The sequence below is a fragment of the Oncorhynchus masou genome, chromosome 1, assembly GCF_036934945.1.
Source record: "Oncorhynchus masou masou isolate Uvic2021 chromosome 1, UVic_Omas_1.1, whole genome shotgun sequence".
In the NCBI taxonomy this organism is placed as follows: domain Eukaryota; kingdom Metazoa; phylum Chordata; class Actinopteri; order Salmoniformes; family Salmonidae; genus Oncorhynchus; species Oncorhynchus masou.
The window spans coordinates 49,449,579-49,472,471 of NC_088212.1; the positions used below are offsets into that span (position 1 = coordinate 49,449,579).

The 22,893-nt window shown below is 42.8% G+C and overlaps 1 protein-coding gene and 1 long non-coding RNA gene across 2 annotated transcripts in view; both read right to left on the reverse strand.

Moving 5' to 3' along the window:
• Positions 1–14,825, reverse strand: part of LOC135545877 (uncharacterized) — a 29,083-nt gene extending 14,258 nt beyond the window's left edge. Inside the window, exons 1-2 of the long non-coding RNA XR_010456522.1 lie at positions 14,247–14,825; positions 7,320–7,423 (exon numbers count right to left, since the gene is read on the reverse strand). This is a non-coding gene — a long non-coding RNA (uncharacterized LOC135545877). The remainder of the gene's footprint in view (positions 1–7,319; positions 7,424–14,246) is intronic.
• A 5,197-nt stretch (positions 14,826–20,022) lies between these two features.
• On the reverse strand, positions 20,023–20,795 carry cmlc1 (cardiac myosin light chain-1). The gene has a single exon (XM_064987960.1). It carries the CDS (start codon positions 20,738–20,740, stop codon positions 20,144–20,146), a length of 597 nt encoding a protein of 198 aa, XP_064844032.1. The 5' UTR covers positions 20,741–20,795; the 3' UTR covers positions 20,023–20,143.
• Between the last annotated feature and the right edge of the window lie 2,098 nt (positions 20,796–22,893).

The window sequence follows — 22,893 nt, forward strand, 5'->3', positions numbered from 1 at the left end:
CCAAAAGCAGTCACTAAGTTCCCTGACAGGATCTCCTTTCCCGTTTGATAGGAAGGAGCTCTTTGAAAACTTCCAGAAGAAGTATGAGGAAGAGGGGAATGCACAGGATCAGGATTTGCCTAAGACGTCCTGTGCTAAACTCGATGCTGTGGATACAGGCTTCACTATAGAGGTGATGTGCAACCCAGTTATTTTCAACGTACAGAAAGATCAATGATCACAAGGCCTGTTACCTTTAAGCAATAACGACGAGACCAAGCCCCAGTGAATATTTCAGGGACTGAGGAGCGTTTGTTTTCTCGCGCTCGCAACACTGTAATAGAACCTAAGAAAGCTGAACAAACTACAGTATGAAGACCAAGACATTTGTCCACAACACAGGCAACAGTGACACGTTAGTGTCAGTATCATGTGTGATAAGGGGTCTGAATATGCACTGTACATACACAATCCACGTCTCAAGGCTTAAAAATCTTTCTTTAACCTGTCTCCTCCCTCCTCATCTACACTGATTGAAGTGGATTTAACAAGTGACAATAAGGTATCATAGCTTTCACCTGGATTCACCTGGTCAGTCTATGTCATGGAAAGAGCAGGTGTTCATGTTTTGTACACTCATTGTATGTTCTCTGCACACACACACACTGACCAGTCTCCTGAGAACAACTGCAGTGAGAGAATAAAAATAAAAAAGTTCAAAAGTTTCAACATCTGAGTATTGCATTCACGGTAGCAGCCCATTTTACAACTGATGCTGTATCAAAAGAGGCAACTATATATAATAATTTAGTAAAATGAGTTTTAACATTCTGTGGTACTGAGCTGAGCTGTACCAATCCACGCCACTCGTCAGTCAGTATGGCTCACTATTGAACAGCTTGCTGTAATTATTTTGCCCAACCCTCTTCATGGAGAGCTATCCTCCTAAAGGTTTTCACTTCATTCCTTACCTAACCTACTTGTACACATTCAGTACAGAACAATCCACTGTACACAACCATCTTTTTAACCAAAAAAAAAAGCAGTTGGTCAAAGTCATTAACGTCACCCTCTACGTGAACAAATGTCCTGATAACAATGCCTCCATGCAGAGTCAAAGCTGGAACTCTCAGTACCACTAATGATTAAGTTATGGGGGTGATTGATAGAAGTCATGGTTACCTGCAGGAAGTCCCCAGTGTGCTGGGCATAGAGAAGAGCCATGTACTTGGAACAGAGTGGACTCCTGTAGCTCCTATCTCTGTCAGCTAAGCAGTTAAACAACTTCCCCACCACATAAATCAAACTAAATCCAATCAAATGTTATTGGTCACATAAACATATCTGGCAGATGTTATTGTGCGTGTAGCAAAATGCTTGTGTTCCTAGCTCCAGTAGTTCACAACAATACACACAAATCTCAAAGTAAAATAATTAAGAAATATACATTTTAGGACGAGTAATGTCGGAGTGGCATTGACCAGAATACAGTATATACTGTACATATGAAATGAGTAAAACAGTATGTGTCATGGCTGATTTCCTCCTCCTTAATGAATAAACCGAAACAGTACAAAACAATAAACGAGACAGAGAGACAGAGAGACAGAGAGAGAGAGAGAGAGAGAGAAAGAGAGAGAGAGAGAGAGAGAGAGAGACAGTACCGTGTGGTGAAACAACACAGACACGGAAACAATCACCCACAAAGTACCCACAGAGTATGGCTGCCTAAATATGGTTCCCAATCAGAGACAACAATAGACAATAGACAGCTGCCTCTAATTGAGAACCAATCTTGGCAACCATAGACATACAATATACCTAGAAAGGAAACAGCCCATACACATACAAAACCCCTAGACAAGGCAAAAAACACATACTGTCATGTCTTGTTATGTCTGTTCCTGTCCTTTCTCTTCACTCTGTCTCTCTCTGCTGGTCTTTTTAGGTTACCTTCTCTGTCTCTCATTCTTCAGCTGTTCTACATCTCCCCTAACTAGCTCATTCACTCTTTCCCACCTGTTCTCTCTTCCCCCTCTGATTAGGTCTCTATTTCTCTCTCTGTTCCTGCTACTTTCAGTGTCTGATTCTTGTTTGTGTTTTTGATGCCAGAAGCAAGCTGTCGTCTCGTTTGCTTCCACCTTGTCCTATCCTGTCGGAGTCTGCCTGGCAGGTGCATCCTGCATTATACTAACGTTCTTTTTGTTCCATTGACTACGTTGGAAGAGGATTTATGCCATTCCTGTTTTTTCATTAAAGAACTCTGTTTTCTGTTAAAACCGCTTTTGGGTCTTCACTCAAGTACATAACAGAAGAATCAGACCAAGAATGGACCCAGCGGCTCCGGACCCTTTTCACTCCGCCGTCGAGATCCAGGGAGCGATGCTAGGCAGACACGAGGAGGAATTGTCTGCTGCTCGACATGCCGTTGAGACCCTGGCCGTCCAAGTCTCCGACCTCACAAGACAGGTTCACCAACTCCACCTCGATCCACCGCCCACTTCCAGGGTTTCCGAGTCTCCGGAGCCCAGGATCAACAACCCGCCGTGTTACTCTGGGAGCCCACTGAGTGCCGCTCATTCCTCACTCAGTGTGATGTGGTGTTCTCTCTCCAGCCCAACACTTACTCCAGGAGCGCAGCCCGCATCGCCTACGTCATTTCTCTCCTTACCGGACGGGCGCGTGAGTGGGGCACGGCAATCTGGGAGGCGAGGGCTGAGTGTATTAACCAGTATCAGGACTTTAAGGAGGAGATGATACGGGTTTTTGACCGTTCTGTTTTTGGGGAGGAGGCTTCCAGGGCCCTGTCTTCCCTATGTCAGGGGAATCGATCCATAACGGATTATTCTATTGAGTTTCGCACTCTCGCTGCCTCTAGTGACTGGAACGAGCCGGCTTTGCTCGCTCGTTTTCTGGAGGGTCTCCTTGTCGAGGTTAAGGATGAGATCCTCTCCCGGGAGGTTCCTTCCAGTCTGGACTCCTTAATAGCTCTCGCTATTCGCATAGAGCGACGGTTTGATCTTCGTCGCCGAGCTCGTGGAAAGGAGCTCGCGTTCTCCGTTGCTCCCCTCTCCACATCACTGCCACCTGCCGCATCACTGCCACCCTCCTCCGCCGGCTCGGATGCTGAGCCTATGCAGCTGGGGGGTATCCGCATCTCTCGGCCAAGGAGAAGGAACGGAGAATCACCAATCGCCTCTGTCTCTACTGCGGCTCCGCTGGTCATTTTGTCACCTCATGTCCAGTAAAAGCCAGAGCTCATCAGTAAGAGGAGGGCTACTGGTGAGCGCAACTACTCAGGCCTCTCCTTCTGGATCACGCACTACCTTTCCGGTCCATCTCCGCTGGCCCGGTTCATCTGCTTCCTGCAGTGCCTTGATAGACTCTGGGGCGGAGGGCTGTTTTATGGACGAGACCTGGGCTCGGGAACATGACATTCCTCTCAGACAGTTAGGGGAGCCCACGGCCTTGTTCGCTTTAGATGGTAGTTCTCTCCCCAAGATTCAGCGTGAGACGCTGCCTTTAACCCTCACTGTCTCTGGTAATCATAGCGAAACCATTTCTTTTTTAATTTTTCGTTCACCTTTTACACCTGTTGTTTTGGGTCATCCCTGGCTAGTGCGCCATAACCCTTCTATTAATTGGTCTAGTAATACTATCCTATCCTGGAATGTTTCTTGTCATGTGACCTGTTTAATGTCTGCTATCCCTCCTGTTTCCTCTGTCTCTTCTTCACAGGAGGAGCCTGGCGATTTGACAGGGGTGCCGGAGGAGTATCACGATCTGCGCACGGTGTTCAGTCGTTCCAAGGCCACTTCTCTCCCTCCACACCGGTCGTATGACTGTAGTATTGATCTCCTTCCGGGAACTACTCCCCCCCGGGGTAGATTATACTCTCTGTCGGCTCCCGAACGTAAGGCTCTCGAGGATTATTTGTCGGTTTCGCTCGACGCCGGTACCATAGTCTCCTCCTCCTCTCCCCGCCGGAGCGGGGTTTTTTTTTGTTCAGAAGAAGGACGGGTCCCTGCGCCCATGCGTGGATTATCGAGGGCTGAATGACATAACAGTTAAGAATCGTTATCCGCTTCCTCTTATGTCTTCAGCCTTCGAGATCCTGCAGGGAGCCAGGTTTTTCACCAAATTGGACCTTCGTAACGCCTACCATCTCGTGCGCATCAGGGAGGGGGACGAGTGGAAGACGGCGTTTAACACTCCGTTAGGGCACTTTGAATACCGGGTTCTTCCTTTCGGCCTCGTTAACGCTCCAGCTGTCTTTCAGGCACTAGTTAACGACGTCCTGAGAGACATGCTGAACATTTTTGTTTTCGTTTACATGGACGATATCCTGATTTTTTCACCGTCTCTCTCGATTCATGTTCAGCACGTGCGAGCGTCCTCCAGCGCCTTTTGGAGAACTGTCTTTATGTGAAGGCTGAGAAGTGCACTTTTCATGCCGCCTCTGTCCCTTTTCTCGGTTCCGTTATTTCCGCTGAGGGCATTAAGATGGATCCCGCTAAGGTCCAGGCTGTCATTGATTGGCCCGTTCCTAAGTCACGCGTCGAGCTGCAGCGCTTTCTGGGCTTCGCTAATTTCTATCGTCGTTTCATCCGTAATTTCGGTCAGGTGGCAGCTCCCCTCACAGCCCTTACTTCTGTTAAGACGTGCTTTAAGTGGTCCGTTTCCGCCCAGGGAGCTTTTGATCTTCTTAAGAATCGTTTTACATCCGCACCTATTCTTGTTACACCTGACATCTCTAGTCAGTTTGTTGTTGAGGTTGACGCGTCAGAGGTGGGCGTGGGAGCCATTCTTTCTCAGCGCTCTCTCTCTGACGGCAAGGTCCATCCTTGCGCGTTTTTCTCTCATCGCTTATCGCCGTCAGAACGTAACTATGATGTTGGTAATCGCGAACTGCTCGCCATCCGCTTAGCCCTTGGCGAATGGCGACAGTGGTTGGAGGGGGCGACCGTTCCTTTTGTCGTTTGGACTGACCATAGGAACCTTGAGTACATCCGTTCAGCCAAACGACTTAATGCGCGTCAGGCTCGTTGGGCTCTGTTTTTCGCTCGTTTCGAGTTTGTTATTTCTTATCGTCCGGGCTCAAAAACACCAAGCCTGATGCTTTATCTCGTCTCTTCAGTTCTTCTGAGGTCTCCACCGACCCCGAGGGATTCTCCTGACGGGCGTGTTGTCGGGTTGACTGTCTGGGGAATTGAGAGGCAGGTAAAGCAAGCACTCGCTCACACTCCGTCGCCGCGAGCTTGTCCTAGGAACCTTCTGTTCGTTCCCGTTCCTACTCGTCCGGCCGTTCTTCAGTGGGCCCACTCTGCCAAGTTAGCCGGCCACCCCGGCGTTCGGGGAACGCTCGCTTCCATTCGCCAGCGTTTCTGGTGGCCCACTCGGGAACGTGACGCGCGTCGATTTGTCGCCGCTTGTTCGGTCTGCGCGCAGACTAAATCTGGGAACTCTCCTCCTGCCGGCCGTCTCAGACCGCTTCCCATTCCCTCTCGACCGTGGTCTCACATCGCTTTAGATTTTATCACCGGACTGCCTTCATCAGCGGGGAAGACAGTTATTCTTACGGTTGTCGATAGATTCTCTAAGGCGGCTCATTTCATTTCTCTCGCTAAGCTCCCTTCTGCTAAGGAGACGGCTCAGATCATTATCGAGAATGTTTTCCGAATTCATGGCCTTCCGTCTGACGTCGTTTCCGACAGAGGCCCGCAGTTCACGTCTCAATTTTGGAGGGAGTTTTGCCGTTTGATTGGGGCTTCCGTCAGTCTCTCGTCCGGCTTTCATCCCCAGTCTAACGGTCAAGCCGAACGGGCCAATCAGACTGTTGGTCGCATTTTACGCAGTCTTTCTTTCGTAACCCTGCGTCTTGGTCAGAACAGCTCCCTGGGCAGAGTACGCCCACAACTCGCTTCCTCGTCTGCTACCGGTCTATCTCCTTTTCAGAGTAGCCTCGGGTACCAGCCTCCGCTGTTCTCATCTCAGCTCGCCGAGTCCAGCGTCCCCTCCGCTCAGGCTTTTGTCCAGCGTTGCGAGCGCACCTGGAAGGGGGTCAGGTCGGCACTTTGCCGTAATAGGGCGCAGACTGTGAGGGCCGCTAATAAGCGTAGGACCAAGAGTCCTAGATATTGTTGCGGTCAGAGAGTATGGCTCTCCACTCAGAACCTTCCCCTTAAGACAGCTTCTCGCAAGTTGGCCCCGCGGTTCATTGGTCCGTTCCGTATTTCTCAGGTCATTAATCCTGTCGCAGTGCGACTTCTTCTCCCGCACTATCTTCGTCGCGTTCACCCGGTCTTCCATGTCTCCTGTGTTAAGCCCGTTCTTCGCGCCCCGCTTCCCTCCCCCCCCATCCTTGTCGAGGGCGCACCCATCTACAGGGTTCGTAAGATTTTGGACATGCGCCCTCGGGGCCGTGGTCATCAGTACCTAGTGGATTGGGAGGGGTACGGTCCTGAGGAGAGGAGTTGGGTTCCCTCTCGGGACGTGCTGGACCGTTCGCTGATCGATAATTTCCTCCGTTGCCGCCAGGTTTCCTCCTCGAGTGCGCCAGGAGGCGCTCGGTGAGTGGGGGGGTACTGTCATGTCTTGTTATGTCTGTTCCTGTCCTTTCTCTTCACTCTGTCTCTCTCTGCTGGTCTTTTTAGGTTACCTTCTGTCTCTCATTCTTCAGCTGTTCTACATCTCCCCTAACTAGCTCATTCACTCTTTCCCACCTGTTCTCTCTTCCCCCTCTGATTAGGTCTCTATTTCTCTCTCTGTTCCTGCTACTTTCAGTGTCTGATTCTTGTTTGTGTTTTTGATGCCAGAAGCAAGCTGTCGTCTCGTTTGCTTCCACCTTGTCCTATCCTGTCGGAGTCTGCCTGGCAGGTGCATCCTGCATTATACTAACGTTCTTTTTGTTCCATTGACTACGTTGGAAGAGGATTTATGCCATTCCTGTTTTTTCATTAAAGAACTCTGTTTTCTGTTAAAACCGCTTTTGGGTCTTCACTCAAGTACATAACACATACATCACCCATGTCACACCCTGACCTAACCAAAATAACAAGGAAAACAAAAATACTAAGGTCAGGGTGTGACAGTATGTAAACATTATTATAGTGACCAGTGTTTCATTATTAAAGTGACCAGTGATTCCATGTCTATGTACATAGGGCAGCAGCCTCTAAGGGTTGAGTAACCAGGAGGTAGCTGACTAGTGACAGTGACTAAGTTCAGGAGAGGGTACTGGGTGGAGGTCGGCTAGTGATGGCTATTTAACAGTCTGATGACCTTGAGATAAAAGCTATTTTTCAGTCTTTCAGTCCCAGCTTTGATGCACCTGTACTGACCTTGCCTTCTGGATGATAGGCCGTGGCTCGGGTGGTTGATGTCCTTGATGATCTTTTTGGCCTTCCTGTGACATCGGGTGTTGTAGGTGTCCTGGAAAGTGAGCCTTCGTGGAAGAGGGATGGAGAGAGAGAGATGGTTAGATGTCATTCTCTTTTATTGTAACTGCACAAAAACTGCCAGAGTAAAAGTAATCAATTCTGTATTTCAAAAAGACTGTCTCTAGTAATTAGTTAGCGGTGTACTATATTCACTATTTAGCGGTGTACTATATTCACCTAATCAATAGCTTGCTTTAATAACAGAAGTCTAAATAATAACCTTGTCGGGAATAATGATTTGCTCAAGGAGTGGAACATGCTGAGCCCAATGGTAAGGCAAACAACTTCTAAATTTAAAGGTTTAATTGACAAACAATTGACAGACATAATGAAGACCGACACTTTCCTCTGAGAGGTTTGTAGTAATCTGCTCATCCTTATCTCTGTTCGCTCACCAACTGCCTCCCTGGTCAAAACACAAGTCAACTTGCAAGGCCAGTGTGAACAAAGGAGTAGACGTCTCTAACACTTTAAAGTGCTTAGCTGAATTACAGCCATTGGCCTTAGCCCCAGGAATGTCACTTAGGGCATTAAATGCTGTTTTATGGTGATCCCACTTGCTGTTTTATGGTGACCACTACCCTCCACCTAATAAAGCATTTATAATGGATTAGTAAATAGTGTAGTCATAATTTATTAATCATTACTCCCACATTTGTAAATGTTAGTAACCTAGTTATTCACAAATGTATAAACAACAAGTATTTAATAATCATTCATCAATTAATTCATTACATTTTAAATATAGGTCCTTATAAACCATTTATGAATCATTATTTAAATATTTTTGCGTGGCCTCATCTAAAGTGTGGGCTATTTATACTTTCTAAATACTTTATAAGTGTTTTGAGTGACCAGTGCAGTTTCTCACAAAAAGATGGACATGCCATTGGCAGACAACATGACACCTAGAAGACATCCTTAAACAATAAGCACATAATACAGAGGATGTTTAAAGGTCCAATGCAGCTGTTTTTATCTCAATATGAAATCATTTCAGGGTAACAGAACCTCTTAAGGAGCGTGTGAATTTTTTCAGCTTTGCCTTACTGTGATTGTTTTTAATTAAAATGGTCGAAAAGAAACAAAAATAGCTTCTTAGCAAAGTGTAATTTCTCAAGTAAGAATTTAGCTAGGACTGTCTGTCAGTGGTCTGAGTGGGGAAGGGAAAACTGAAAATGAGCTGTTATTGGCAGAGAGGTTTGAAACTCTCTTTCTTATTTGTCCATTTATTAATTTACTGCATGGTGATGTCACGATGGAAGGCCAATACTCCATCCTACCAAAACAGGCAGAAATATTTCAAACAGCTCTTACACTAACAGGGCATAATCACAATTTTCACAATTTCACAGTATTATTCCAACTTTATAGTGTGGAAATATACAATGAGATCCAAAAGTATTGGGACAGTGACACTTTTTTTTTTTTTGCTCGGTCCTCGAGCACTTTGTATGATACTATGACTATGAGTTTAAGGTGCAGACTGTCAGCTTTAATTTGAGGATATTTCCATCCATATCGGGTGAACTGTCTGGAAATTACAGCACTTTTTGTACACAGTCCCCTTATTTAGAGAATCAAAGGTAATTGGAGGAATTCACTTATGTGTATTAAAGTAGTGAAAAGTTAAGTATTTAGTCCCATATTCATAGTATGCAATGACTACATCAAGCTTGGGACTACACATTTGTTGGATGCGTTTGCTGTTTGTGTTGGTTGTGTTTCAGATTATTTTGTGCCTATAACACATGAATGGTAAATAATGTATTGTCTCAATTTGGAAATAAGAATAATTGTGAATAATGATGAATGAGAAAGTTACAGATGCATAAATATCATACCCCCAAAAATGCTAACCTCCCCTGTTATTGTAATGGTGAGAGGTTAGCATCTCTTGGGGTATCACTTTTTGTGCATCTGTAACTTTCGCACTCATCATTATTCACGATTCATTCAGGATTAGCCGTAATCATGGTAGCATCCACATTAATGTAGAAATGTTGAGGAACATATTCTATTCTTATTTACAATATAAGTGATTCCAAAATGAGTCAATACATTATTCCAAACTAATTTTGCTCACTGGGTAGTCACCTGGTGCATCCCAAATGGCACCATATCCCTTTATATTGCACTACTTTAGACCACAGCCATATTTTATTTATTTATTTATTGAACCTTTATTTTAGCAGGGAGTCCCATTGAGACCAAGGCCTCTTTTTAAAGGGAGCCCTGCATGAACACAATTTATTAGATTTACAACATTCAAACATACAACGTATAAAAAACAAAAGACATATAAGACACAAGACATGAAATAAGACATATGGAATCATGTAGTGACCAAAAAAGTGTTAAACAAATGAAAATATATTTTATATTTGAGATTTTTCAAATTATCCCACCCTTTGCCTTGATGACAGCTTTGCACACTCTTGGTATTCTCTCAACTAGCTTCATGAGGTAGTCACCTGGAATGCATTTCAATTAACAGGTATACATTGTTAAGATGTCTTTCCTACTTAATGCGTTTGAGCCAATCAGTTGTGTTGTGACAAGGTAGGGGTGGTGTACAGAAGATAGCCCTATTTGGTAAAAGACCAAGTCCACAGTATGGCAAAAACCATCAAGAGCTATGATGAAACTGGCTCTCATGAGCACCGCCACAGGAAAGAAAGACCCAGAGTTAAGTCTGCTGCAGAGGATAAATTCACTCGAGTTAACTGCACCTCAGATTGCAGCCCAAATAAATGTTTCATGGAGTTCAAGTATCAGACACATCTCAACATCAACTGTTCAGAGGAGACTGCGTGAATCAGGCCTTCTGCAAAGATAGCACTACTAAAGGACACCAATAATAAGAAAATACTTGTTTGGGCCAAGAAACACGAGCAATGGGCATTTGACTTGTGGAACTTTGTTTCAACAAGTCAAAATACATTTCTATTCACTCCTCAGATACCCTAAAATGTGATCAAACTATAATATGTATTACAGAAAGAAGTATGTTCAATAGGAAATAGGATTTTAGCAGGTGCGTCCTGTCTTCATGGCTTGCGCAAACACACATTTCCAAGACTGTGTCCCTGTACTAAAACTGATATTTATTATTTGTTTTTGAAGTTACAAACCTGAAACCTTGAACATAGACTGCTGACAGCCTGTGGAAGCCATGGGAATTGCATCCAGGGAGCTAATTTTCAATATGACTTTATACTTGCCATTTTAAGAGGATGGTCTCTCAAAACAAATTTATCCTACCATATCTATTATGTTATATTCTCCTACATTATCTTAACATTTCTACAAACTTCAAATAGTTTTCTTTCCAATGGTACCAATTATATGCATATCCTGGCTTCAGGGCCTGAGCGACAGGCAGTTTACTTTGGGAACATCATTCAGGTGGAAATTGAGAAAAAAAGGGGCCTAGCACGAAGAAGATTTATTAATTACTTTTTCATTGGCAAGATAAGCAAACTTAGGGATGACATGCCAGCAACAAACACTGACACTACTGACACTGACCAAATTATGAAAGACAAGAATTGTACTTTGAATTCCATAAAGTCAGTGTGGAAGAGGTGAAAAAAATATTGTTGTCTATCAACAATGACAAGCCAACGGGGTCTGACAATCTAGATGGAAAATTACTGAGGATAATAGCAGACGATATTGCCACTCCTATTTGCCACATCTTCAATTTAAGCCACCTAGAGAGCCTGTCTTGTTAGAGTTCAGTGCAGCTTTTGACATTATTGATCGGAGTCTGCTGCTGGAAAAACTTATGCGTTAGGGCTTTACACCTCCTGCTATAAGGTGGATAAAGAGTTACTTGTCAAACAGAACACATAGGATGTTCTTTAATAAATCCTCTTTGGGATAGGGGGCAGCATTTTCACTTTTGGATAAATAGCGTGGCCAATTTCAACTTCCTGCTACCCATGCCAAGAATATAAGATATGCATATCATTAGTAGATTTGGATAGAAAACACTCTGAAGTTTCTAAAACTGTTTGAATCATGTCTGTGAGTATAACATAACTTATGTAGCAGGCAAAAATCTGAGGACTAAACGCTCAGATTTTTTTTTTTAGGTTTGTTCAGTGAGTCTCGTTGGAAAACGATATTTCTTAGGAACTGGTTTTCAGTTCCTACCGCTTCCACTGGATGTCACCAGTCTTTGGAATTTGGTTGAGGTTATTCCTTTGTGCAATGAAGAAGTAGGCCATCTAGGAACTGGGTAACACTGTTGAGAGTGCGCAAGATGTGAAAAGTAGCATGGTTTTTTGTCTTCCTGTATTGAACACAGATAGACCCGTCTACAATTTGATCGATTATTAACGCTTAAAAATACCTAAAGTTGCATTACAAAAGTAGTTTGAAATATTTTGGCAAAGTTTATAGGCAACTTTTGAACTATTTTTTAGTGACGTTGCGTTTTTTGGAAGCTGTTTTTTGTTGGATCAAACACACTTTATAAATTGACACTGGGATATATATGGACGGAATTAATAGAACAAAAGGACCAATTGTGATGTTTATGGGACATATTGGAGTGCCAACAAAAGAAGCTCGTCAAAGGTAATGCATGTTTTATATTTTATTGCTGCGTTTTGTGTAGCGCCTGCAAGGTTGAAATATGCTACCCGCTTTGTTTACTATTGTGCTATCATCAGAAAATAGCTTCTTATGCTTTCGCCGAAAAGCCTTTTTAAAATCTGACACGTTTTCTTACATGTGTGATTTAATGAGTTTGATTTTTATATCTTTTTTTTAAATTTGCCGCGCTGCATTTTCCCGTGTTTTTTGCCCAAGTGGGACGCAACCGTCCTCTATACCATAAGAAGGTAATGGAAGCCTATCAAATATTATCCTGTTAGAATCAGGAATTCCCCAGTGTAGCTGTTTAGGCCCCTTACTTTTTCAATTTTTACTAATTAAATGCAACTGATTTTGAGTAAAGCCAGAGTTTCTATGTATGCGGATGACTCAACACTATACACGTCAACTACTACCGTGACTGAAATGACTGCAACACTCAACAAAGAGCTGCAGTTGGTTTTAAAGTGGGTGGCAAGGAATACTTTAGTCCTAAATTAGAGGTCGACCAATTATGATTTTTCAACGCCTATACCAATACCGATTATTGGAGGACCAAAAAAAAAGCAGATACCGATTAGTCAGCCGATTTTTCAAATGTATTTGTATTAATGACAATTACAACAATACTGAATGAACACTTATTTTAACTTAATATAATACATCAATAAAAATCAATTTAGCCTCAAATAAATAATGAAACATGTTCAATTTGGTTTAAATAATGCAAAAACAAAGTGTTGAAGAAGAAAGTAAAAGGGCAATATGTGCCATGTAATAAAGCTAACGTTTAAGTTCCTTGCTCAGAACATGAGAACATATGAAAGTTGGTGGTTCATTTTAACATAAGACTTCAATATTCCAAGGTAAGAGGTTTTAGGTTGTAGTTAATATAGTATTTATAGGACTATTTCTCTCTAAACCATTTGTATTTCATATACCTTTGACTGTTGTATGTTCTTAAAGGCACTTTATTGCCAGTGTAACAGTATAGCTTCAGTCCCTCTCCTCGCCCCTACCTGGGCTCGAACCAGGAACACAGACAACAGCCACCCTCAAAGCAGCGTTACCCATGCAGAGCAAGGGGAACAACTACTCCAAGTCTCAGAGCGAGTGACGTTTGAAACGCTATTAGTGCACACCCCGCTAACTAGCTAGCCATTTCACATCAGTTACACTAGCCGGAAACTATCATTTCGAAAACAAAACGTTTCTTATTTCAGTGAAATACGGAACCGTTCTGTATTTTATTTAACGGGTGGCATCCCAAAGTCTAAATATTCCTGTTACATTGTACAACCTTCAGTTTTATGTCACAATTACGTAAAATTCTGGCAAATTAGTTCGCAATGAGCCAGGCTGACCAAACTGTTGCATATACCCTGACTCTACATAGTGTCGCGATACGAAACCTTCAGCCCCGCCCCTTGGCCGGCAGCAGGGTGCTAGAGGTGGTTAGCGTCCCGTTCCCTGGATTGGACAGGGCACTATAGATACTTCAGGTTATCTCGGTATAACCAGGACCGCTCGCGTAGCCCTGCCTCTCTTTCTGTATCGATACGTTGTCCGCGTAGAGAGGTCTTTTGCCTTGTCACTCTCAACGGTCTAGCTCTAGCTGGGATGTGTGAACCCCACGTTTCTCCCCCAGACTCTTTGTTTCACCACTAATTGATCCTTGAGTTGTTGTTAAGCACTAGTCCTACCAGTCTCTATATGATTTCCCTGTGGTTGAGTATTTCCCCTCTGTGATGTATCTAGTTTAAAGTGTGAAGAACTTTAGTCAACTTAGTCTCACTACTCTGCCCGTCGGCTATGTAACGCTTGGAAAATAAAACTTAGATAGATCGATAAGACAATTAAATGAATCACTACTGGACACACCTTCCTCCTTGTCTTTTAATGGTAACTCATTCTGTCATAGAGCATTGATCCCCGTTTCCAGTGTCCCGGTAGCGGGAAGTGTAAGAGTTGTTATCTCCCGTGCGTTAACTGTCTTTGAGAGAACCTTTTGCTCGAGACAAAGTAAGACTACCGTTTATTTTTGAAAACACTCTGTTTTTTTTGTCTTTTACAATCAAACACACTTCAAAATACACAATTTGTTACTCGGTCACACACAGCGTTAATCAAAAACATGCAAATGACTTAATGCTCTCATAAAATGCCTGGTACAATGATAACACTTATCTCTATATTAAATTCTTATAATAGTTATTTAATTACCTTTGAGAGATGACGAGGAGACCCACAAGATCAGGAGCAGAGTTTCAATCGGTCAGAGTTCTTTTAGAATTTAGTTAGTAGCAACTCCCCTCTACTGGCTGAGAGGTTGACTTGAAGTCGGTGGTTTACTAAATTTAGAGATTCAAGTTTGGACTGGATGAGAGGACCCGTTGGTGATCCCTTGCCCCAATAGAATATCAAAAAGTCTGTAACACGCAACGAGGCCGAGGTTCTGAGACACACGCACCTGGTCAATATGCTTACAGGGTCAATTCAGATAACCATAGGTATAAACAAGAGATCAACTAAAGGACTAGAGTGACTCTCAGTCCCGTTGAACTACCGCAGCGTCCGTGGCACACAACGAGGCCGAGGTTCTGAGACACACGCACCTGGTCAATATGCGACAAAACAGCTGTTCAATAGTTAAACGGTATATTGGAAAGTCACTTCTCAGATCCAACAAGTTAGAATCTTTAAGTAATTTGAGTCAGGTGTCAATTTACCCGAAGTCAAATGGTTGTCTAAATGAATTCAATTCAGAATTCAAGAAGTCAGCGCCAAAGTAATGGCAAATGTCTCTTTATATACCTTTTGATTCTCTGCACCCGATCCGCTGCTCCTCCCAGTCCCCCAGAGCAGAGAGGGTGATGACATATCTTACAACAGGAAATACTTTTCTTACAGTGCATATATGGGCCTCTGGTTATGACAGAGCCTATTATTCTAGCAACAATGAGGAAACACTTTTCTTACAGTGCGTATATGGGCCTCTGTTTATGACAGTGCCCTTACTCTATCAGCAATGAGTCTATCAGCTGTTCCCATTCAGAGGTGTCACTTGAGGCAGAGGGTGATTCTTCCTGACACCAGTCAGGTTCAATAGTTGGTTGGCTTGAGTCGTCTTCTGGTGGCTTTGCCCAATCCGGTATTTCAGTAGGTGAGGTCATCTCTGTCTCTACCCTTGGTGGGTGAGACAGGGGAAGAGGACCAGGAGGTAGATCCATTTAGCGTTTTACTACAATGCAATGAAAGCAAGAGAAGTGACACAATTTTACCTGGTTAATATTTCCTGCTTACCTGGATTTTTTTAGCTAAATATGCAAGTTTAAAAATATATACTTCTGTGTATTGATTTTAAGAAAAGCATGGGTGTTTATGGTTAGGTACAGTTGTGCAACAATTGTGCTTTTTCGCAAATGCGCTTTTGTTAAATCATCCCCCTGCGTTGCATCGATTATATGCAACACAGGACACGCTAGATAAACTAGTAATATCCTCAACCATGTGTAGTTAACTAGTGATTATGATTGATTGATTGTTTTTTATAAGATAAGTTTAATGCTAGCTAGCAACTTACCTTGGCTTCTACTGCATTCGCGTACCATGCAGGCTCCTCGTGGAGTGCAATGTGAGGCAGGTGTTTAGAGCGTTGGACTAGTTAACTGTAAGGTTGCAAGATTGAATCCCGGAGCTGACAAGGTAAAAATGTGTCATTCTTCCCCTGAACAAGGCAGTTAACCCATCGTTCCTAGGCGGTCATTGAAAATAAGAATGTTAAATAAAGGTTTAAAACAAAAAAACAAAATCGGCCAAATTGGTGTCCAAAAATTTCCGATTGTTATGAAAACTTGAAATCGGCCCTAATTAATCGGCCATTCCGATTAATCGGCCGACCTCTACCCTAAATATTTCTAAAACTTAAAGCACTGTATTTGGAACAAAACACTCACTAAATCCTAAACCTCAACCAAATCTTGTAATAACTCATGTGGAAATTGAGTGAGTTGAGATGACTAAACTGCTTAGAGTAACACTAGATTGTAAACTGTCATGGTCAAAACATATTGATGCAAGGACTTATGAAAATTGCAATTGGCTCAGAACAGGGCAGCACGGCTGGCCCTTGGATGTTCACAGAGAGCTAATATTTATAATGTCAATCTCTCCTGGTGGAAAGTGGAGGAGATACCTACTTCATCACTACTCCTTATTCATGAGAGGAATTGAAATGTTAAATGCACCGAGTTGTCTGTCTAAACTAGTGGCACACAGCTCGGATACTCATGCATACCCCACAAGACATGCCACAAGAGGTCTCTTCACAGTCTCCACACACACACACACACACACACACACACACACACACACACACACACACACACACACACACACACACACACACACACACACACACACACACACACACACACACACACACACACACACACACACACACACACACACACACACTATACATACACATGGATTTAGTACTGTAGATATGTGGTGGAGTTGGGGCTTGAGGGCACACAGTGTGTTGTGAAATCTGTGAACGTATTGTAACGTTTTAAACTGCCTTAATTTTGCTGGACCCCATAAAGAGTAGCTACTGCTTTGGCATAAACTAATGGGGATCCATAATAAATACAAATACAAGTACAAATTGAGATGGTTTGGGATGAGTTGGACCTGCAGAGTGAAGGAAAAGCAGCCAACAAGTGCTCAGCATATGTGGGAACTCCTTCAAGACTGTTGGAAAAGCATTCCTCATGAAGCTGGTTGAGAGAATGCCAAGAGTATGCAAAGCTGTAATCAAGGCAAAGGGTGACTACTCTGAAGAATCTAAAATGTTAAATATATTTTGATTTGTTTAACAGTTCTTTGGTTACTACACGATTCCGTATGTGTTATTTTATCATTTTTATGTCTTCACTGTTATTCTACAATGTAGAGAATAGTAAAAATAAAGAAAAACCTTGGAATGGTTTGTTGTGTCCAAACTTTTGACTGGTACTGTAAGTATTCGGAGGGCATGTTGTCCGGACCTCTGGCAGTCTCTATGGGGGTACCACAGGGTTCAATTCTCTGGCCGACTCTTTTCTCTGTATATATCAATGATGTCGCTCTTGCTGCGGGCGATTCCCTGATCCACCTCTACGCAGACGACACCATTCTGTACACTTCTGGCCCTTCCTTGGACACTGTGCTAACTAACCTCCAAACGAGCTTCAATGCCATACAACACTACTTCCGTGGCCTCCAACTGCTCTTAAACGCTAGTAAAACTAAATGCATGCTTTTCAAACATTCGCTGCCCGCAACCGACCAAGAATATGTGGACAACTATAAGTACCTAGGTGTCTGGCAAGACTGTAAACTCTCCTTCCAGACTCATATTAAACATCTACAATCCAAAATCAAATCTAGAATCGGCTTTCTTTTTCGCAACAAAGCCTCCTTCACTCACGTCGCCAAACTTACTCTAGTAAAACTGACTATCCTACCGATCCTCGACTTCAGCGATGTCATCTACAAAATAGCTTCCAACACTCTACTCAGCAAACTGTATGCAGTCTATCACAGTGTCATCCGTTTTGTAACCAAATCACCTTATACCACCCACCACTGCGACCTGTATGCTCTAGTCGGCTGGCACTTGCAACATATTCGTCGCCAGACCCACTGGCTCCAGGTCATCTATAAGTCTATGCTAGGTAAAGCTCCGCCTTATCTCAGTTCACTGGTCACGATAACAACATCCACCCATAGCACACGTTCCGGCAGGTATATCTCACTGATTATCCCCCAAAGCCAACACCTCATTTGGACCCCTTTCTCTCCAGTTCTCTGCTGCCAGTGACTGGAACTAATTTGCAAAAATCGCTGAAGTTGGAGACTTTCATCTCCCTCACCAACTTTAAACATCAACTATCTGGGCAGCTAACCAATCACTGCAGCAGTACATAGTCCATCTGTAAATAGCCCACCCAATCTACCTACCTCATCCCCATACTGTTTTTATTTTATTTACTTTTCTGCTCTTTTGCACACCAGTATCTCTACTTGCACATCATCATCTGCTCATTTATCACTCCAGTGTTAATCTGCTAAATTGTAATTATTCGCTCCTATGGCCTATTTATTGCCTACCTCCTCATGCTTTTTGCACACTTTCTTTTTTTCTACTGTGTCATTGATTTGTTTGATTGTCTTGTTTATTGTTTACTCCATGTGTAACTCTGTGTTGTTGTCTGTGTCACACTGCTTTGCTTTATCTTGGCCAGGTCGCAGTTGCAAATGAGAACTTGTTCTCAACTAGCCTACCTGGTTACATAAAGGTGAAATAAAAAAAAATAAAACAATAATAATTAATTCACACCCTTGAGTCAAAACATACTAGAATCACCTTAGGCAGCAATTACAGCTGTGAGTCTTTATGGGTAAGTCACTAAGAGCTTTGCACACCTGGATTGTACAATATTTGCACTTTTTAATTTTTTTTATTCATCAATTCTGTCAAGTTGGTTGTTGATCATTGCTAGAAAGCCATTTTCAAGCTTTGTCATCGATTTTCAAGCCGATTTAAGTCAAAACCATAACTAGGCCACTCAGGAACATTCAATGTCACAAACAACTCCAGTGTATATTTGGCCTTGCGTTTTAGGTTACTGTCTTGCTGAACGGAGAATGTGTCTCCAAGTGTCTGTTGGAAAGCAGACTGAACCAGGTTTTCCTCTAGGATGTTGGTTGTACTTAGCTCTTTTCGGTTTTATTTATCCTAAAACAACTCCTTAGACCTTGCAGATGACAAGCATACCCATAACATCACCACGCTTGAGAATATTCTTGAAAATATAAAGAGTGGTATATACAGTATTGTATTCAGAACATAAAGTTAATTTCGTTACCACATTTTTCCAATTTTACATTAGTGCCCTATTGCAAGAATGCATGTTTAGGAATATTTTTATTTAGGAATATTTACATCCTTCTAACAATAGGTGCCCTACTTTGCGAGGCATTGGAAACCTCCCTGGTCTTTGTGGTTGAATCTGTGGTTGAAATGTATTGCTCGACTGAGGGACCTTACAGATATTGTATCTGTGGGGTACAGAGATGGGGTAATCAGTTAAAAATCATGTTAATAAACACTATTATTGCACACAGTGAGTGAGTCCATGCAACGTATCATGGGATATGTTAAGCAAACTTTACTCCTGAACTTATTTAGGCTTGCCATAACAAAGGCGTTGTATTCCTCTTGACTCAAGACATTTCAAAAAACTTAATTCCACTTTGACATTATGGGGTTTTGTGTTTAGGACAGTGACAAAAAAAATATCTAAACGTGATAAATGTTATATTCAGGCACTAAATCAAAAACATGTGGAAAAAGTCAAGGGGCGTGAATACTTTCTGAAGGCACTGTATATTCAGAAACTGTGCTTGGGAGTCAATGAATTTCAATCTGACACGCGCTGTACAGCGCTTGACATGAAAGGTAATGAATGCAATCTCAGCGAACGTGGGGACCTTGGCTTCAGAAGGCGCATTGTCGACAGCGCCCTACAACATGCCTCAGATTGAATCCTGGCCTATGATCTATTGTGACCTTTTCAAAAATATAGCAAATCCTAGACCTAGTTGTGACATGTGGGGTATCAATCAGTCTGGAGCTCTGGAAAGCAGCTGGTGTGTGATCTGTCCCTGTAGGAAGCCTGTGATTTACTCACAAACCCAACTCTCACACTTACTAATTGATGTCATGTACTGTATTTATACAAAGTCCGTATTGTGACTTATTTGGTTTTGAATCAGACACTAAATGGGTTTCAACAGCTTGTCTTTACCGGAGATACATTCTGACAGTATTTCTCAGCAATGACCGTATATCACCAAACCTAGCCAACTTTGGAGGCTTATATTTACTGCTGCTGTTGCTTTTTAAACAGTATTTCTCAAAAAATGACTGAACAGACCTAGAATGCTGGGCATTTATTTAGGAATCAACATTGTTCAGCATACAGACAGAAAGGCCAATATATGTTCCATTCAGTCCTTTGAGCCAGGCAATGTTAAAGTAGAATTTGTAATGTGACTCAAGAAAGAGCAGCTCACGTAGAGAGGATGTGTTTGACAAATTCGGTGTAATTGATATGGCCACTTGAGTCCTCTTGTCCGATCATGAGTTGGTCCACTTCGCTCTCCATCAGCTTCTCCCCAAGGGTAGCCAAAACGTGCCTGAGCTCGGCCCCCATCACCGTGCCATTCCCCTCTTTGTCGAAGACTCTCAGACCCTCCACAAAGTCCTCAAAGGTCCCTGTCTCCTTGGTTCTGGAGATATGCTGCAGCATGGGCAGGAAAGTCTCAAAGTCCACTAGCTTGGAATTCATCTCCTCAGCCTTGGGCTTGCCCAGCAGCTTCAGCACATCAGTGTTGGTGGGGTTATGACCCAAGGCCCGCATTAGGTCTCCGCACTGGGCGTACCTGATCTTCATCTCGCCCGTCGGTGTTTCATCGAACAAGGTGAACGCCTCCTTGAACTCTTCAATCTGGTCCAGTGTGAAATCTAGAATGATACTCTTGAGGTCCACCTCAGGCTCCTTGGGAGGCTCAGGTACAGGGGCCTTTGCTGGCTCTGCCTTGGCCTCTGCTTTGGGCTCTGGTTTCTTAGGCTCGACTTTCTTGGGTTCCACTTTTTTCGGGGCCATGTTGCCAGTATACCTACTGCCACGTCAATGTGTGTGGATGTGAGGAGAAAATGAGCGAGTGATACAGGGCACACTGTGCAAGCCTCTAGAGCTTTTATACTGTTCTTAGTGCGTATAAGATAAGGGTTATCTAAACCAATACACTGACGCCTATAAAAGGAATAAACTTTAAATAGAACCACTTACCGTTCACTTCACAATGGAACTTTTCCAGCAGCTGTCAAGATAGAGAGATTTATTAGACGAGACGGAAATTTTCCTTCTGCTTTTTATCCAACCCACTGATACACACACACACACACACACACACACACACACACACACACACACACACACACACACACACACACACACACACACACACACACACACACACACACACACACACACACACACACACACACACACACACACACACACACACACACACACACACACACACACACACACACACACACACACACACACACACACACACACACACACACATGACACCTTAGTTCAACTGCTCACTCAACATTGACTTGATTTTCAAAGGTACAGTGCATAAAACATTTCATACTAAAAGTATTTTGAGAACAGTATTTTGACCACATATTAATAAACCATTCAATATTTCCTTCATTTTCCTTCAAACCTGCTAGTGCAATTTTTTCCAAGGTTAAAATGAATTGACAGTAATTACACATTAAAAAAATGAAGGGTCACACTTTAAACAAGGTATATCCAATAACGCTTAATAAAGCCCTTATAAGTCCTTTTAAGGCCACCAATAATGCGTCACAAATTATTTAGAAGCTAATGTCTACCATACCATCCTCATGTCTTTTGCTTTGTCATATGTGGCATAAGCCTTATACTACCCTTTTATATAGTTCAACATCTGCTTGTAAATGCTTCAGGCCTTATGAAGGGCTTATGATGGCTTCATAAGATATCATTTGCTTACTGTGACCACAAAAAAAAGAAAATATATCTTGTGCATAAGCACTTGACCACCAAAACTCAATTGGTTTCAGGCTGAGAAGTGAGAAGATAGGGCAGAAATGAGGCAAGCGATATCCCAGGAGTAAGAGTGGCTTTGAACTGTTGAGAGAGAGAGAGAGCAAGAGAGAGAGAGAGAGAGATAGAGAGAGAGAGAGAGAGAGAGAGAGAGAGAGAGAGAGAGAGAGAGAGAGAGAGAGAGAGAGAGAGACAAGCCTACTGGGTGTCTGGCATACATCTCTGTTGATGGAGCTGCTATTTCGGTGATATGAGCTCAGCTCGTAAAGGACTGATAGGAACCATTCACATTCCAGTTTATCCACGTATTGTCAGTCTCGATCAATTCACTTTTCTAAACACTTGAAGCCCATCTCAATCAAATGTGAGTCTCCCTAATAACAGGTATTGAAATAAAGAGGCATATCACAGTATATCTCTCTCTCTCTCTCTCTCTCTCTCTCTCTCTCTCTCTCTCTCTCTCTCTCTCTCTTGCTCTCTCTCTCTCTCTCTCTCTCTCTCTCTCTCAACAGCTCAAAGCCACTCTTGCTCCTGGGATATCGCTTGCCTCATTCCTGCCCTATCTTCTCACTTCTCAGCTTGAAACCAATTGAGTTTTGGTGGTCAAGTGCTTATGCACAAGATATATTTTCTTTTTTTTGTGGTCACAGTAAGCAAATGATAGGGTCAAAGAGACAAAGAGATCTTCTGTTGAATCTGACAATTAATCTTAATGGTTATACAGTCGTCTCAAATAAAACTGTGAAGAACCTCGGCGTTACTCTGGACCCAGATCTCTCTTTTGAAGAACATATCAAGACCATTTCAAGGACAGCTTTTTTCCATCTACGTAACATTGCAAAAATCAGAAACTTTCTGTCCAAAAATGATGCAGAAAAATTAATGCATCCTTTTGTCACTTCTAGGTTAGACTACTGCAATGCTCTACTTTCCGGCTACCCGGATAAAGCACTAAATAAACTTCAGTTAGTGCTAAATACGGCTGCTAGAATCCTGACTAGAACCAAAAAATTTGATCATATTACTCCAGTGCTAGCCTCCCTACACTGGCTTCCTGTCAAAGCAAGGGCTGATTTCAAGGTTTTACTGCTAACCTACAAAGCATTACATGGGCTTGCTCCTACCTATCTCTCTGATTTGGTCCTGCCGTA